The following is an 18,109-nucleotide window of genomic DNA, read 5'->3' as shown; positions in this document are numbered from 1 at the left end:
TCAGCAGGGAAATGCAAGTCAAAACCACGATGAGGTATCACCTTACACATATCAGAATGGCTAAAATCAAAAACACAGGAAACAACAAGTGTTTGTGAGGATGTGGAGAAAAAGGAGCCTGTTTCCTTTTTTAAAAAGACCTTGGACCCAAAGGAATCTGGGGGCCTAAGAGGACCAAAGCAGGAGGTCACCCGTCCAGATGGGGCTCACTGTGAGGCACTGCCAGGGTCCCACTGACCCATGCTGTGCAAAAGCAAGCCCCACAGCTGTGCTTGAACGCTGACTCCTTCGTTCATCCGTGACTGCCAAGTTCCACGTGAGGTTCAGCAAATGCCGATCAGAGCATGATGTAGCTCCTGCCTGCAGCGGCTCACAGACGACCTAAACGGTCCAAGGAGAAACACAGCAGTCACTCTTGCTCAGGATGAAGTTCAGGTTGCAGCACGGCCCACACCTTCCACCTGCCTCGCTCTCCAGTCTCCATGCAGCTACTCCCCTCCAAGAAGCCCTGGGCTGGGAGTGAGATGCTCTCTCTTCTTCTCCTGACCCTCTTGTGGTTTCTGGCACCTGCCCCTTGGCTCATCACGTCTCCTCTTTCTGGAAGCACCTTCTCTTCTTCAGTACCCAGGACTGGCCTACTCTGACATCTTCCAGCACCTGAGGGCCTCCCTGTACTTTGTGATGCCCTGGGCATGTCTCTGTGACCGAGCCATCTCCCCACACTGGGCTGTGGGCTCTAAGGAGGAGCGTCCGCATCTCATTCTCAGGCAGCCAAGCTCGTGCCAAGGTTGTTCACATCAGAGATGTCTCTTTAGCCCCCTTTAAGGCAGTGAAAGTGGGGCTCTTATTATTTTTCTTGAACACCCCTCTTCTGATACCTCCCAGGGCAGGTATCCCTCCCGCAAATTCCATCAGAGGACCGCCATCACCCACCCACCCACCCACCCCCAACAGCAAACCACCAGCTCGTGAGATACACAAAAAATCATGCTTGCCCTGTAAGGTTCAAAGGTTACAGGTGACATTTTTCTAGTTTCTGATTTCCTGGTTTGTGACAACGCTTTGCTATCCCGTTTACCATTTAGAAGTTGGCTAAGTGAAGGTGCTCAGGGACGGAGGGGTCTGTGCGTGGATCACCCTCAGTCTCCCCCCAGGTCTTCAGTGAGAACACGCTGGTGTTGCTTGCCTGTTGATGTGTGGGAATAGGGGGTTTTCCAAGGGCCTGGAGTGAGTGCATGTGTGTGTGTGTGTGTGTGTGTGCGCATGCACATGTACTGCTCACCTGCAGCTGGGAGGAGGCTGACACAGGGAGGCCCGTGGTTTCAGGAAGTGTCTCAGACCCTGCACAGGTGGCTCTGAATCCTGTACTTATTGGCAAGTCACTTTGTGCCTGTGTGCCTCAGTTTCCTCATCTGTAAAGTGGGTGCAGTAGCAGCCCCTGCCCATATGGTTGCTGTGAGGCTCATGACTTGTTCCCAGTGAGAAGTTGCCAGCACAGACCATTGTCCCCACCCCGGGCTGGGGAACCCATACCCAAAGGGGGCAGTCGATTCGCTTCACTCATAATCTTTGCTTACGTTTACTCTGTTCTGGAACACTTCAAACATATACAAAAGTGAGAGGACAGTCTCATGAGTGCCCGTACCCCCATCCTCCAACACATGGTCCCTCCTTCATCACCTGCACTCCACATACCCCCATGTGATTGTGAAGCAATCCCTGACACCAGACCATCTCATCTGGCAGTATTTCAACTGTACCTCTAAAAGATGAGGGCTGCTTTTATAGAATGTGAGGCCGTTAACCCACCTCAAACATTTTTTTTAATGTTTATTTTTGAGAGAGAGAGAGAGAGAGAGAGAGAGAGAGAGAGTGTGCACTTGCAGGGGAGGGGCAGAGAGAGGGAGACAGACACAGAATCTGGAGCAGGCTTCAGGCTCCGAGCTGTGCTGCCGGGGCCCCAGTGTGGCCAAGGTCCCCCAGGCTTGTTCTCGGGACTGCTCCATAGAAAAGAACGTCTGACTTCAGGGTTCTTCCACTCCTGGATGACTTCTTGTCTCTGAGATTCAAGCTTCAAAGGGGGTCTTTTAAATTCCTTATTTCCTGGAAGCATTTCCTAGAGTGTATGAACCCTGGCGTAGGTAAGAAAATGTGGCCGCACCAGGAATTAGTGGTATGCCTTGGTATTTGACATGACAGGTAACTGAATTTAAAATCTTTTTTTTTTTTTTTTAACGAGGAACAGAAACTCGATCACAGTAGCTTAAGCAGGAAAGGGTGCGCTGTGATTTTCTTTTGAAATAATTTTAGACTTCTCAAACGCTACAAAAATAGCACACAGGTTTCTCACAGACTCTTCACCCAGCTTCCCCAAATGTTAGCACCTTCACTACCACAGAACCATGTCAGGAAATTAACGACAATACCATCCTGGTAATAGACTTGACAAACACTTCACAAATACCCCACCAACATTTTTTTCCGGTCCTGGATCCTACTTGCAATTTAGGTGTTGTATCTTCTTAGTCTCCCCAATCTGGGATAGTCCCTGCCTTTCTCTGTCTTTGATGACCTTGATGGAATTATTTTGTGGAATGTCCCTCCTTTTGGGCTCCTCGATGTTTTTTCAGGATTAGGCTGAGGCTATGCATTTGTGGCTGGAATCCACAGGAGTGATGTGTCCTCAGTGCGTCTCATCAGGGGAGTGTCATGTGGGCATGTCTTCCTGCTGGTGATGTAACTTGGATCACTTGGTTAAAGTGGCGTCTGCCGGGTTTCTCTACTGAGAAGATACTCTTTTTTCCCCCAGAGGAGCAAGATATAAAAGGTCATTTATGAGATTTGAGAGCAGGGTGTGGGGCAGGAACCAGGAACTTGGATCTGAGGCAGCTGCTTACTCCCTCTCTTTCTTCTCTCTCATCTCTGTTCGCCTTTGCCCTTAGGCTTCATTTCTCTGCCCCTCGGGAGAATTGCCTTTGTCAGTTTCTCCATGCACGTTATGAAAGATGGCCACTCCAAAATGGCGGCCCCAAGGTTATATGAATCTGCCACCCACTCTCTGCTGTTTCTGAGATCCCTTTCCAAATTCCACAGGGAGGAAGCATGTGATAGGCCTGTCGGAATCAGGCCCAGCCCTGGTTCTGTAGGTCTGGTCAGGAGAGTGGAGTCACACTGCTGCTGGGACTCCTCTATGAGTGAGGTGGTACAGGTATCAGACAAGGGGGATGACATAGGCTGACAGATGACTTCCCAAAGTGTTGAGTATATGTACCCCTTTTTTCCTCCTTCCCTCTCTGCTTCCCTCCTTCTTTCCTTTCCTTTCCTTTCCTCTCCTCTCTTCTCCTCTCCTCTCCTCTCCTCTCCTCTCCTCTCCTCTCCTTCCTTCCTTTTTTCTTTCCTTCCTTCCTGATGCAGTAGATACATTGCGGAAAACCTTTGTAAGCTGTTTTCAAATGTCATCACTTAGGGAACTTCACTATTCTAAAGCGACATCTGTATGTAAAGTGAGGAATCAAGGGCACCTGGGTGGCTCAGTGGGTTAAGTGTCTAACTCTTGATTTTTCTCACGGTTTGTGGGTTCAAGCCCTGCATTGGGCTTCGTGCTGATAGTGCGGAGCCTGCTTGGGATTCTATCTCCTTCTCTCTCTGCCTCCTCCCCCGCCAAATAAATAAACTTTAAAAAAAAAAGTGAGGAATCAGGTGTCCTCCTAGGAATAATCATTCTCTAGATTTGTCCAATATGCACATTCAGCTGCATGTGAGATACCTGGTGGCAAACATACATGAAGTTGAATTCAGATACCTGTCCAGCCCCCCCACGACTCACTGTGTGGACCAGAGACAGGGCCAGTAACGTCACGTGGGCACTGGTTAGAATTGTAGAGCCTCTGGCCTCCCCCAGACTTGCTGAGTCGGGATCAGCAGCTTAACAGCGTCCTCCAGTGGTTCAAATGTGCAGTGAATTTTGGGATGTTCTAGGTACAAGTGGCTTTTTGGTTTGGTTTGTTTCATTTTGTTTTGAGGACTGATAAGGCACGGTGAATTCTTTTCTACTTGGGAAAATGCGATCGTAAAAGTCACGACTGCACACATACTAAGCTTGTAAATAAATACACATGTTGCTCTTTGCACATTGTTGGGAGCTCTTAAAGTGACTATAAGGCCACCTTATATTCTGTCATATTTCTATTTTCCTACCTCAATTTGGACTTGTGCTGTGTCACTATGCACCCGCCCCAACTTAATCATTTCAGTGAAAATAGCATCTTGTCTATTTAGTATGTGTGCTTTTTTCTATTTATCTTAAATTTTTTTTTAATCTTTATTTTTGAGAGAGATACATACAGAGTGCGAGTGGGGGAGGGGCAGAGACAGAGGGAGACACAGAATCTGAAGCAGGCTCCAGGATCGGAGCCGTCAGCACAGAGCCCGAGGTGGGACTTGAACTCACAAAACTGAGCTTAGGACCTGAGCTGAAGTTGGACGCTCAACCAACTGAGCCACCCAGGCACCCCAGGGCAGTTCTATTTATCTTTTAGCCAGGTTTATGCTAACTCAGAATGTGAGTGATACAGTTTATTTGAATTGTGCATTTTATTCCACAGACAGGGGTTTTCTTTTTATTTTCGGGGTTTGTCATCCGGAGACGTCTGTGTCTTGGGGAGAGGTGGGGTGGGTTTCCTTACGGCTGTGTCTTTGCCCACAGACGGCGGCCCTGGAACAGGCTATTAAAGATGCCCACGAGTGTTACGATGACGAGATTCAGCTCTATAACGAGCAGATCGAAAGCCTGCGGAAGGAGATTGAGGAGACTGAGAGGAGCCTGGAGAGGTCTTCCTATGACTGCCGGCAGCTGGTGGTCGCCCAGCAGACCCTGAAGAACGAGCTGGAGCGGTACCACCGGATCATTGAGAACGAAGGCAACAGGTGTGGTCACAGACGGGCACGGCCCAGAGGCTGCACGTCTCTCTCCGTCCCGGCCTCTGGCTTAGTTCACAGGTCCTCGTTGGGTGCTTCCTGTGTGCCAGGCACGGTTCCAGGTGGTAGGGGCGTGGCAGGGGAGGAGTCGCAACCCCGTGGCCTGGTGGAGCTGGAATGCTAGTTGGGGAGGCAGCTGATGGATGGCTTTGTAACAGATGACAAGTACTAGGGAGTGAATTGTGATGGGGGAGAGGGGAGCGGCAATGGGGCGATGGTGGGAATGTTTGAAATTTTAAGTAGGGTGGTTGCAAAAGACCCCATGGAGAAGGTTGCTTTGGGCCCCACAGGCCTCTGGGGACATAGATGTCTTAGCAGGTGGGATGACCGGGAGTATTTAATGAGATGCTGCAGGTGAGGTGCCTAATGCAGTGCCTGGCACTCGACAAGCGCTCGGAGGTGTTGGTGTTATTAGTGCTGCTACTGTCATTGCTTTTGTCACCTGGTCGTGTCAGTAATGTGGCTGTCAATGCACTGGCCGTCTTGTTCATAGTGGAGCCGTGAGTTAAGCTCCATTAACTTCAGGATAGCTGAGAAATTACCTCTATCCCCATCCCCTACCCCTGTCCCTACCCCTGTCCCCTATCCCTATCCTGTTTCCCTGTCCCTATCCCCTATCCCTGTCCCTATCTCCTGTCCCTATCCCCTATCCTTATGCCCTCTCCTTATCTCCTGTCCTAGTCACCTATCCCTATCCTTATCCATGACATTATCCCTATCCCTGTTTTTCTCCCTATCCCCTATCCCTATCTGCATCCCCATCCCTATCTCTCTCTCTCTCTTCCTCTTCCTCTTCTCCTGTCTCTATCTCTGCATCGTTTACACCGACACCTACAGTCTCCATCATGACTCTGTCATCTGGGTGTACTGACACCTACACTTACATCTGCATCCACAGCCACACCATCCACCTGTACATGTATGCCACATTACCTGTGTCGTCTGCTTCTGTGTCATATAATCTGTACCTGCACCGACAGCATTACGTTTACACTGACACCTGTAACATCTACCCCTACACCTATCCCTACATCTACATCATCTCCACCTACCCCTACACTTACGTCTACACCATCTATGTGTATACCGTCCACACCTCCATCTACATCACCTCCATCCACATCTACACCTACGTCATCTAGGTCTATGTCATCTTCATGTGTGTGCACATTTACACCTGTACCTACATCAAGCGTGTCTGCACCTACGTCATGTCTGTGCACACCTATATCATGTACATGTGCATCTGCATTATTTATATCTACACCTACGTCATCTATATCTGTGTCCATGTCCCTGGCCATATCCATAGATATCATTCAGAGAGCAGATTGGAGACTCATAGAAGGTACCTCATAGAAGGACTGTCACTTTATTAAGTTGTGGTTCTTTGATTAAGTTTTGCTGATTTGGGGGTTTAGACTGCATTAAAAGAGAAGCACCCAGAATTGCCCCACCAGGAGCAGTTCTTTCCTTGTCTCGTGAAATTTTAAGTAGGATGGTCGCAAAAGACCCCGTGGAGAAGGTTGCTTTTGGCCCCACAGGCCTCTGGGGACGTTAATGTCCCCATGGGTGCTCTGTCTTGGCCGTGAGTGCTCCAATGTTTTAGCAGAGAAAGCAAGATTTTCTTTTTCTTTCTCTAGTTATGGTCAGTGGATTGTTGCGTAATCCTACGTTATATTTGCGTCACGGTGAACGCTTTATGCACGCGTGAAAATATGTCTTGAACTGGCATTTAAGTGACTGTGTGGAGATTTTTGTTTTGGAGGCAAGACTTCATAAAAAGGTCATTGGGTTGCCTTTTTGCTGGTTTGCTTAGAACTTCGAATTTTGTTGTAATTTCAAGTTGGTAGAAATGTTGTAAGCATAGAACAAGGAACTCCTGAACACTCTTTTCTCAGACTCACCACTTGTCTACGTTTTGTCTCAATTGCGTAGTCAGTTTTTTCTCTACTTATATATAATGCATATTATGTTTTAAATTTTTTTTTCAACGTTTATTTATTTTTGGGACAGAGAGAGACAGAGCATGAACGGGGGAGGGGCAGAGAGAGAGGGAGACACAGAATCGGAAACAGGCTCCAGGCTCCGAGCCATCAGCCCAGAGCCTGACGCGGGGCTCGAACTCACGGACCGCGAGATCGTGACCTGGCTGAAGTCGGACGCTCAACTGACTGCGCCACCCAGGCGCCCCTGTTTTAAAAAAGAATTGGGGATACCATATCCTGGTTGCTGTAAATACTTCCACCTGAGCTCACTACTTTTTTATTAAAAAAAAGCAAAAACAAAAACTCTGTTCAACAGAGAAGTGCCATTTTTTAGATTACAAGCAACCCCCATTTTATAATTCTCCTGTGTGTTTCACAGGGTATGACTCGAGCTCAAAGAAACCCTTCACATCCTCATCTAGTGTATAAGTGTGTATATGTTTCATGAATAGTGTGATTTAGAGAAAGCTTTCCTCATTTTTGGTCACATTAAAGAGTCACTCTTAATCCCCCACCATCTGTTTGGTTTGATGAATTCAAGATGGCGATCATCCTCTTTCTGGTTCTTTCTCCAGGCTGAGCTCTGCCTTCATTGAAACTCCTGTCACCCTGTTCACCCCAAGCCATGGAACCTTTCTCAGCTCTCGGCTTGGTGGGAAAGGTAATGCTTCCTAACCCTGGCTTCTGCTGTTTTCTATCATGGAAAAGTGGGGGGAAAAATCAAACGGCTTTCTTCTTGAACTTAACATTTATGCTTCCTTCTGATCCATTTGGAAATTAAATGCTTTTATATGAGGTCTTCTCTCTCTGATTCACTCCCACAGGTGCTGAGTGACTGAGCCAGAATGTTTACAAGGAGAAAAATCAGACTGGGGGATAGGCCACCTTGGGAATGTCATCCTTGAACTTGAAGCATTAAATTGGGGGGAAATATAATTCAATATTCACCTTAGCAAAGGAAATGAGCAATGCTGTGCAAAAGTGCTTAATGCGGTGTCTGGGGCAGAGTCAACGCTCAATTATCGCTCACTTCTCTTCCATGCAAAACCGAGCACAACCAGCTTGGTTGGCAACCATGGCTTCCGTCTTTCACGTTTGGTCCTTTGGGGATGGTTTCATGCAGCTGAGAGATGTTACCTCACAGCTAAATCTCCCTAGTGCTGAACAAACACAGTGTTGTAGGAGAAAAGAAGAGGGTGTTGCCTATAGTACTTTCAAATCCACGTCCCTCAGAGAGCTCAGAGGGATTTGTGGAAATGGGGTTTCGGAGTCTGAACGTGTTGGAAGGGGCAGCAGTCCCAGGGACTGGGACTGGCTCTGGGAGCATGCGGCCACACACGGGGCCCTGTGCACACAAGGGTCCCCACACTTGGTGTAGTGCTCTGCTGTCACTGTCTTGAAATTCTTTTTGTTTTTTCTGTATTAAAAAAATTTTTTTTTTTATTTTGAGGGTGGGGGGAGAGATAGAGAGAGAGAGGGGATGCACACACGTGGGAGAATGGCAATGAGAGAGGGAGAGAGAGAGAACCCCAGGCAGGCTCCACATTGTTAGTGCAGAGCCCAACGTGGGGCTTGAACTCGCAAACCACAAGATCATGACCTGAGCTAAAATCGAGAGTCAGGGGCTCAATTGACTGAGCCACCCAGGCACCCCACTGTCTTGAAATACTTCATGATTTTGAACAGGGCCTTTCCCTCTTGTACCGGGCCCTGAAATTCTGCAGCAGTTCCTGTAAGCCCCCCCTTCCCCCAGCAGGCTACCTTAGACAAGTCCCTTTGCACATCCCTTCCTCCCTTATGGCTTCATGGCTCATTTCTGCCATTCCCTGGTCACTCAGCTGTCTGAGTCAACCTGTGCTAGGTGCCTTCGTTTTGTCTGTCAGTCCTCTGGTTCATGGCGGGAGGGCATGGATAAGACCTCTGAGATGAAATCTGCTTGCAAGTGGAGTTGAAAAGCCTCATAGACGAGGCAAGGCGAGATTGTGTGTGTTTTCTTAACCGTTCAGTTTTTCCTTTTAGAAGACAGCCTTGGGATCAGGGGATTCCCATCATTTCTGAATTTAGTACTTTGCTTCCTCTTTGGCCCAGGCGGAAAGGGATGCTACTGAAGGGGCATTGGTATCTATTTAGCTTGGGATGCGTGTGGAGCACGGGAGATTGAGTCCCCTGCCTGAGGCCATTCAGAACACACTGGAGGCCCAGTCCGCTCTGCGAGGATAACTCTGTAGACTGAGTTCCATCGACTAGCCGGTAGAGCCAAGTATTCACCATGAGCTCAGCAGGGGCTGGGGTGGGGACTCCGAGTGTTACTGCAGTAGAATGTCTCAGTAAGTCGCAGCCAGTGGGGTGGGAACTGTGAGAACTGTGAGAACAGGCAGTACCTTCCCTCCTCTCTGCAAGCCCAGAGGGGTCAAGCGACTTGCCCAGATTCACACAGCTGGTGGCAGAGCTGGGACCTTAATGTGGGCCATGAATGCCGCTGGTCAGATCCAGGCATCTTTCTCTGTTCTTTTTGCCTCATGTATGGTAAACTCTACTCCTGCGCTAGGCCTTGGTCTCCAAAATAGCATATTTTCCCACAAACACATTTTCTTCCTCTTCCATTGACAAACTTGACTTATGCCCCTGCCCCCTCCCCCCCTTTTTTTTAGATCTCACTAGGGCTGTGCAGGATATAACAGCAGCAAAACCAAGACAGAAAGGTCTCCCCAAGAACATTCCAAGGAAAAAGGAGATTATAGCTAAAGACAAAGCTGATGAGAGTCTGGAAGACATACCACTGAAAGGTCCAGAAGACACAAAGCTGGTACAGGTGGTACCCAAAGAAGAAGGTGAGTCTAAGCTTGAATTAGGAGCCGAAGAAGCAAGTCTCCCAACCCCAGAAGGGGCTCCAGAAGACGTGCCAGATGGAGGGCAGATAAGCAAAGCCTTTGGGAAACTGTTCAAGAAGGTCAAAGACAAAGTGAAAAGCCCCAAAGAACCCGAACCTCCGGCTGACCTCTACACCAAAGGGAGGTACGTGCTGGTTTCTGGGGATGCCAGTTATGTGGACCCTGGGTTCTGTTCCTTCTCCATCCCAGCCAAAGGCGGAGTGGTTATTTCCATTGAGGATGACTCTGTACATCACGACAGCACTGTGGAGCCCTCTCCTGAGCCGCCCGGGCCCCCTGTGGAGAATGGACAGGGGGACCTTCAGGAGAAGGAAGGCGGAAAGGCACCTGACCAGCATACTGCCGACAAGAAGAATGAGATTAGTGCCGAAGAACCGAAAGGGCCTGGGGAGAAACATGATGACCAGAAGGAAGAGAAGGAAAAGGAGGAGGAGGAGGAGGAGGAGGAGGAGGAGGAGGAGGAGGAGGAGGAGGAAGAGGAGGAGGAGTCGTCGTCGTCCAAGGGGCCCTGTCCCGTGATCACACCTGGTCCAGAGGGACCATCTACACCCCAGTCGCAAAGGCCTGGGGTCGGTCAGGGTGGATCTGGGGGGCATACGGCTAGGAGCAGTGATGCACAGGAGAGAAGTCCGCCCAGGACTTTGGCATATGAGAAGGTGGAAGTGATGGAATCCATTGAGAAGTTTTCCACGGAGAGCATCCAGACGTATGAAGAAACGGCTGTCATCGTGGAGACCATGATTGGGAAGACAAAGGCAAACAAGAAGAAATCGGGAGAGAAGAGCTCTTAAAATGCCCGGGGTCAGTGGGAAACAACGTCTTTGGGGCCACTGTAGGGGAAGTGCCTTGATATTTTAGAACAGATGACAAAAGAGTGAAGGTTCCTTGTTTGGATTAGACCATAGTTGGCCCTTCTGACGTTGCCAATGAAGCCTTAATTAAAAAGTTTTCTTTGCTTGCACACCCTTTGTCTAATTAACAGGGGCCTTGGGAGTGTAGGTGGGTCAGCCATGCTCAGGACAGGGATGCCCTGTTCAGGGGCCATCAAACCCTGCTCCTTTAAGGAAAGAAACATGCCCTTCATCACCGGTCGTGGAGAGACTCATTAGAGAGTCAGGGAGTGTCTGGGCCTCACACAGAAACATGCTAGTGGATGCATTGGTGCCTTTTTATTGCATCTCAAGCACAAACACCTGTTCACATGGAGGAGTGTTTTGTTAGAGGTGCATGATGAAAGGTGTCTGTCTTAGTTTGGGTTCGCTGAGAAGTTGATCCTGAAGCAGGGATTTGAGTGTAGTTTCTTTGGGGGTGTGATCCCAGGAAGCGCCAGAAGTGGGGTGCGAGAGGGAGCCCGGGACGGCAAGGCAGCCAATAAGAGGTCTGCTACCAGATCAGTTAGCACTGCGGGCACTTGGAGCTCAGTCGCCCCAAGGGATTCTGGGAGATGGAGTAGAACCCATGCCCCAGAGTTATCCTGCCCGAGTGAGGAGGGAGCTGAAGTATCTCCTCGGGTCCGCCAGTGGGGAGGGCTGCTCCCAGGGCACTGACTTCAGGGGCAGGAAACCCTCAGGTGCAGAAATATAGCTGCAGGCATTTGGACATCGGGCATGGAAATACATGGGTCATGAGGATCTAACTGGGGCACCCAGGCCTTTTGCCACAGCTTATGTCCCGTGTCCTTTTGTCTGAGTACTGAAAATGTTCTCACTGAGAAATTGCAATCCTAGGTCAGGTTCAAAAAGAAAAATCAAATGTCACTGCGTAGTCCCTTGTGTAGGATTTAGTTAACTGATTGGTCCAACAAGCACTCATGAGCATATACCGTGTGCCAGACAGCGTGCTGTGCTGCTGGGGGGAGATTTTTCACGTTTATCAGTGATCTCAATTATCGTCATATACGTGTATCTGCATGCCCCTCTTGCACACATACACACACACGTGTACATATAGATACTGTGTCACATCCTAGGAAACAAATTCCTTCAAACTAGAATTTTAAAAAAATGTTTTAATGTTTACTTATTTTTGAGAGAGAGAGAGAGAGAGAGAGAGAGAGAGAGAGAGAGAGAGAGAGAGAAAGCGTGAATGGGGAAGGGGCAGAGAGGGAGGGAGACCCAGAATCTGAAGCAGACTCCAGGCTCTGAGCTGTCAGCACAGAGCCCCACCCAGGGCTCGAATTCATGAAGTGTGAGATCATGACTTGAGCTGAAGTCGGACGCTTAACTGACTGAGCCACCCAGGCGCCCCACTTCAAACTAGAGTCTTTACAAAATTTCTGTGTTGCCTCTAGGCATCTGTTTTTCTACTACTGGTCCAAAAGAATTTTTTTTTACTTCTAGCAATTGAGAAACTGCTCCTACCCTATGTAGATGCTCATATGGGCACTGAAGAAATATGCTTAGAAGGATTATTACATCTGCCTAAACAAAAGTATCCCGTAAGACAGTGACACGTTATTAGGCAAAATTGACGGAGTCGTAAATTACATTCTATTATTTCTTTGTTATGAATAATAGAAAGAGTACTTAATAGTCACCTTTCCTATTCAGAGTGGTAAAAAAAATCTTGTTCTGAATTCATTTGAGGTTTTGACTTCAAGAAAGAAATATGCTTTTGTTGTTCTTTCTAAAAGATGAATGGAAGGGCCCACTCCATTGCACACTTTTGAAATATTTATAATTTAAAAGCTTAAGAGAGAATGATGGAAACCATTAGCTAGAGCCCGGAATGTACTAGGAATTCGGATCAGTGTATGTTATATTCAACATCACAGCCACTGAAGACTATCTCTTCCCTGTGAAGTCTTTTTACTGTGTGGACTATATGTTCAGTTCATATTCTTATTTTCAAAGGCAGGGTATCACTTTGGAGAGAAATGTTATTTTTATATTACATTCAGTCCACCATCAAAAATGGACTGGGGGTCTGTTCTGTGTCATGCATGGTTCTGGGCACTGGGGAGACAGCAGAGAAAAATCAGACGCGGTTCTGCTCTCACAGACATGACATTTTGGCATGGGGAGGAAGGGCATGCACAAGCAAGCAGATAACTAAGAGAAAATTAGTCTGACAATACTAGGAAAGGAACCAACAGGACGACATGTAAGAGTGGCCATGGGTCTACTTTGGATTGAATGGTCAAGCAAAGACCCCATGAATGCGGTGACGTGATCTGAATGACAAAGTGGGCCAGTCATGTACAGAGCTGAGGAAGGAGCATTTAAGTGCAAAGGCCCTGGGGCAGGAATGATCTTAGCCTGTTCAAGGAGGCGAACTAAAGGGGACTACAGAGGGCCAATGGAGGAGGGGAGGTCAAGGAGGGAGGCAGGAACCAAGAAAACACTATTTCCTGGCAGCCTCGCCTCAACCTCAAGCTGGGCTCGCCATGTGGAATGTGGGACTGCTTACAATGGACACTTTGGGGTGTAGTTGGGCTAGTTGCCCCCAGCCCCCCAGAACCCTACTTGCTCTTTTCTTGCCTCCTTATCTCCACTTGCCCTGCTTAGTTTGTTTTCCCCAAGGAGCTGAAGAATGGGTTCATCTCCTAGCTTTCCCTCTCCCTGAGGTCTCTGAAAACAAGCACTTTATAATTTTCTAAAAACCATTTCTTGTCAGTAAACACGGGGGTTCAGAGCAGGCCTTCCTGTAGCTCGGTGACAAGAGCACCCCGGAGCTTGGACAAGTCCTGGAGTACCTAAAGTGCCAGTGCTGCAGGTGGCTGGTCCTAATTGTTGCACCAGAGTCCCAGCCTCAGGTCCGGGACTGAGAGTCTCCTGAAGCTGCCTCCTCCACAAAGAAGCTGAATCCCAGCTGCCCACCCCTCCCATCCGCCAAGCGCTGAGTCGGTGACCCGTAACTGCTGTCGTGGAAGCCACCATGGGTGTTGATCCCCCAGTTTCCCTGACCCTCACTGTTCTGGTTCATGCCTACATCCCCATGCTTCTCATGCCAAGCACATATGACTCTGCCTTGGGGGATCCTGTGGTATAGGATTGTGCTCGGTCCACACACCCGGCAGGTTGGGAGCACTGGGGTGTTGATGCTCCTGGGGGCCACCCTTGATCAGGATGGATAGGACCTGGTGCATAAATACCCCAGCTCCTTCTCCCCTCCATTGGGATAACTCTGAGGTGTTCTACACTCCCCCTGGGGGGTCTGAGCCCCGGCTGCCCGCAAAGAAGCCCATTCACCCACATGTCCTGAATCAGTTTCCCTCCACTCCTGCCTTACTTTCTTGTCCCCTGTATATAGATGCTCCTTTCCAGTAAACGACTTGACCTCAACTCCTTGTTTCAGACTCCACTTGTGGCAGGACCCAACCTAAGATGGCTGGTTGGCACATGCCCAGCAACAACCCCCACTCCTCAGGTGGCAGCCCCAACTTTGTGGGTTTTTTTTAAAAAAGATGTATTATTATTATTATTATTATTATTTGGAATGTTTATTTATTTTTGAGAGAAAGAGAGAGAGAGATAGAGCACGAGCGGGGGAGGGGCAGAGAGAGAGAGGGAGACACAGAATATGAAGCAGTCTCCAGGCTCCGAGCTGTCAGCACAGAGCCCGACGTGGGGCTCGAACTCACGAGCCGTGAGATCATGACCTGAGCCGAAGTTGGACGCTCAACCGACTGAGCCACCCGGGTGCCCCACTTTGTGGGTTTTTTTTTTAAAGGTTTATTTATTTTTAAGGGGAGGGGCAGAGAGAGAGGGAGGCACAGAATCCAAAGCAGGCTTCAGGCTCTGAGCTGTCAGCACAGAGCCCAACATGGGGCTTGAACTCACGAACTCCAAGACCATGACCTGAGCTGAATTCAGATGCTTAAGCAACTGAGCCACCCAGGCTCCCCTCAACCCTGCTGCTTTAGCATGAAAGCATGCTAACATGCAATATAAAAGTGAACAGGCATGACTGTTTTCTTTCTTTTTTTTTAACTTAAAAAAAATTCTTTCAGAGAGGGATAGAGTGTGTGAGCAGGGGAGAGAGGCAGAGGGAGAGGGAGAATCTTAAGTAGGCTCCAGGCTCAGCTCCCACAACTGTGAGATCATGACCTGAGCTGAAATCAAGCCAAATGCTCAACCAACTGAGCCACCCAGGTGCCCCATGACCGTTTACAGTAAAAGCTTACTTATAAAAACAGTCAGAAGTCTGTATTGGGTCCCTGGGCTGTAGTTTGCTGATCCGTGATCTAGGGGGTGCTCCAACAGGGTCTAATACAAAATTAATTTACATATCAGAAGACATTTATTTTTCTTCTCTCTCTCTTTCTTTCTTTCTTTCTTTCTCTCTTTCTTTCTTTTTTTGAGAGAGAGAGAGAGACAGCATGAGGAAGGGGCAGAGAGAGAGGGAGGGAGAGAGAGAATCTCACACAGGCTCCACACTGTTAGTGCAGAGCTTGAAGCAGGGCTCAAGTTCTCCTGAAGCGGGGCTTGAACTCACGAACTGTGAGATCATGACCTGAGCTGAAGTCAGGTGCCTAACGAACTGAGCCACCCAGACGCCCCAGAAGGCATTTCTAACCTGGCATCTCTACTTGTTTCTTCCTTCCCCTTTCATGTTGGAAAGTTCCATTTAGGTCTTCCCTTGACTTAAATCTTCTATTATAAGAAAATATCTTCAAGCAGCCATTACAGTCTAGCTTTCCTACAATTTTTTGTATCATAGGTTTGTCCTTGGGATGTTGCTGGTGAACAAAGTCACCTCAAACCTCATAGGACATTTGGCACATTCATGATAGAGGACATCCTTCAGATACCTTGATTGGTACAAATGCTTGACTTCAATTTCTCATGCTTGGATAAAAGCGAATAAATGCCACAAAAAACCCACACTGACTTATGTTTCATTCAAACAAATAGGGTTTTTGAGTTGAGATGTATATTCTATCATGAGATACCTCCCTGGTCAATAACTCTGCTGTGTTGGTATCCTTACTAGTCACACCTGCCCCTTCACTTGCATTCTTGTATCCTTCCTATCAGGAGTCTATTGGGCAGCTTATCTGTCACCTGTGGTCAGTCAGTGGCTCCAGAGAAAAAGATAAGTTGCAGCCTCTGCCTTCTGTCCAGCCTAGAGTAGCCCATGGGGTGTCCTCTTGGGTGCAGATGGACATCTTTGAAGGCACTGTGAGGTGGGTCACCCACACTGGGATGGGGGGGGGTAGGTTGGCCTGAAGCCTCCGTCCATGGTGGAAATCAGTGTCAGTTAACATCAAACCGAAGGAATTCCCAGACTCAGTTGGCCGTCGTGCATTGAAAACTCTGTGGGCTGAGATTTCCAATCACCCCTGCCCCAACCCAAACCATGCAGGAATTTTGCAATATGAAGTCTTCGTCTCTTTGGGCCGAGTGCATTTCTCACCATCAGTTCATTCCATCCCCAGGTTCAAGGCAGCGAGACACTTCTAACAGAAAAATGAAGCTGGGAGGCTGACTTGGAGAATTTGCCTTAGGTTAAATTTCCATTCCTGGTCCCTTATAAATCCAAAAGCAAATTCAGCGGGAGTGTTTTGAACCCAAGGAAAGGGTCTCTTGGCAACTAAATACATAAGAGACTACGGGAAGAATTCAAGAACTACTTGATTAATTTGCAATGCAAAGAAGCGACCTTTCTCCCTAGAGCTCCAGGTGCTGGTATCCCCTATACTGGTTATCCCCTCTCCTGTGTCAATGTCCTTGAGAAGCCAAATAAGGCACAGGAGGCTGTGGGTGGCCATGGAATCTGACCATTGGCAGGTGGATGGTGTTGACTGGGGATAGCTTTTTGTGCAGTGGGCTCTGTCCTCAACAGACTTGAGCTCTTCAGAGACTAGAATTCTCCTTTATACCAGCCTGTGTGTTTCCCTATGCTTAACACCTCTAGATCCTGTCTGCCAACTTTTGCTCTCCTGACTGTCCATTTCCCTAAGCACCCACGTCCTGAGTGCTGGCCCTTCCCCCAACTTTGCATTGACCTCTTCTTTGGAGACAGAGAACCACCCAGCTGGCTACAACCAAATCATCTTCCTTGGTGCTGATGTTACTTCAAACTCTCAGAGTTTTTGGAACCCTTTATTCTCTCTTACAACCATGGTCTTTAATCTTGGCATTTTGATTTTTAGAAATTTCTATCAAATTAAACTCTTTGCATCCAAGAACTTACTCTGGCTATGAGAGCACCAGTTCCCCTAATTGAGCATTTCTCTCTCTAAATCTAAAATGCTTCAGGGCGTCTGGGTGGTTCAGTCAGTTAAGCATCTGACTTTGGCTCAGGTCATGATATCATAGTTTGTGGGTTCGAGCTCCAGGTCGGGCTATGTGTTGACAGACAGCTCAGAGCTGGAAGCCTGCTTTAGATTCTGTGTCTCCCTTTCTCGTCCCCTTCCCCACTCACACTCTGTCTCTCTTTCTCTCTCAAAAATAAACATTAAAAAAATTAAAATGCTTGGCTATGTTTCCCAAAGGTTTTATAGTGTGTGGTTTTCACTGCGATGAAAGGCATTGATCACCTGAAAGCTACTCTTACTAATTTATAAGTGATACTAACAATGACAGTACAGTAATAACACAATAAGAATGATCAGTTTTAACTTAATCTTTTGGAAATCAATTTTTGGACTTAAGTATTGAAAAGCAGTGTCTCGGTTTGTCACAACCTCAGACTTTGGACCTTACTCCTTTCAATGGCTGTTTTTGGCCTCTCTAAAGATTTTACTCATTGGGTTTGAGAAGCATTCTATCATAGGAGAAAATTAAATGTTGTTTTTACAATGAACCAAGATAAATAAAATACATTAATGTTTTATTAATAACTATTAAGATTGCTAGAATAGCGTGTGGTTACATGGTTACAGCTACTTTGTAATGCTGTTCATGGCTATCCATGAAGAGAGGTTGGCCATGTAAATCAGTATTTACTATATTTTAAGAGAATGTCAAGCTTTATCTGTGGTAGAGGTCATTGACCAGTACTGGCCAATGCATAGTAGCTCAAATGGTGTACAGTAAAACCTTGGATTGTGAGTAACTTGTTCTGTGAGTGTTCTGCAAGACGGGCAAACATTTCTAATAAATTTTAACTTGAGACACGAGCGATGTCTTGCAATATGAGTAGTACGTGATGCCGAACGTCGCATGATCACCACTGAGCCAATGGTTCTTGAAATTCACTTTGATATACAAGTGCTTTGGATTACAAGCATATTTCTGGAACAAATGATGCTCACAAACCAAGGTTTTACTGTATGTGTAAATCTCCTTCAGGCTGAACATAAGAGTG

At 47.6% G+C, this 18,109-nt stretch overlaps 1 protein-coding gene across 7 annotated transcripts in view; it reads left to right on the top strand.

The window, feature by feature from the left end:
- BFSP1 (beaded filament structural protein 1) overlaps nucleotides 1-10,817 on the top strand; it is a 68,242-nt gene extending 57,425 nt beyond the window's left edge. For 5 of the 7 annotated variants that reach the window (XM_040447768.1, XM_040447770.1, XM_040447769.1 and 2 more), the window contains exons 10-12: nucleotides 4,706-4,926; nucleotides 7,541-7,626; nucleotides 9,617-10,817. In XM_040447768.1, coding sequence (XP_040303702.1) covers nucleotides 4,706-4,926; nucleotides 7,541-7,626; nucleotides 9,617-10,647 — 1,338 coding nt within the window. In that variant the 3' untranslated portion in view covers nucleotides 10,648-10,817. The remainder of the gene's footprint in view (nucleotides 1-4,705; nucleotides 4,927-7,540; nucleotides 7,627-9,616) is intronic. The other 2 variants (XM_040447771.1, XM_040447772.1) reach the window with 1 other exon arrangement.
- Nucleotides 10,818-18,109: the final 7,292 nt, after the last annotated feature.

This window comes from Herpailurus yagouaroundi, unplaced genomic scaffold (assembly GCF_014898765.1).
Source record: "Herpailurus yagouaroundi ecotype Mexico unplaced genomic scaffold, PumYag 196, whole genome shotgun sequence".
Lineage (NCBI taxonomy): Eukaryota > Metazoa > Chordata > Mammalia > Carnivora > Felidae > Herpailurus > Herpailurus yagouaroundi.
The sequence above is the reverse complement of the archived record's forward strand: the minus strand, read 5'-3'. Positions and strand labels throughout refer to the sequence as shown.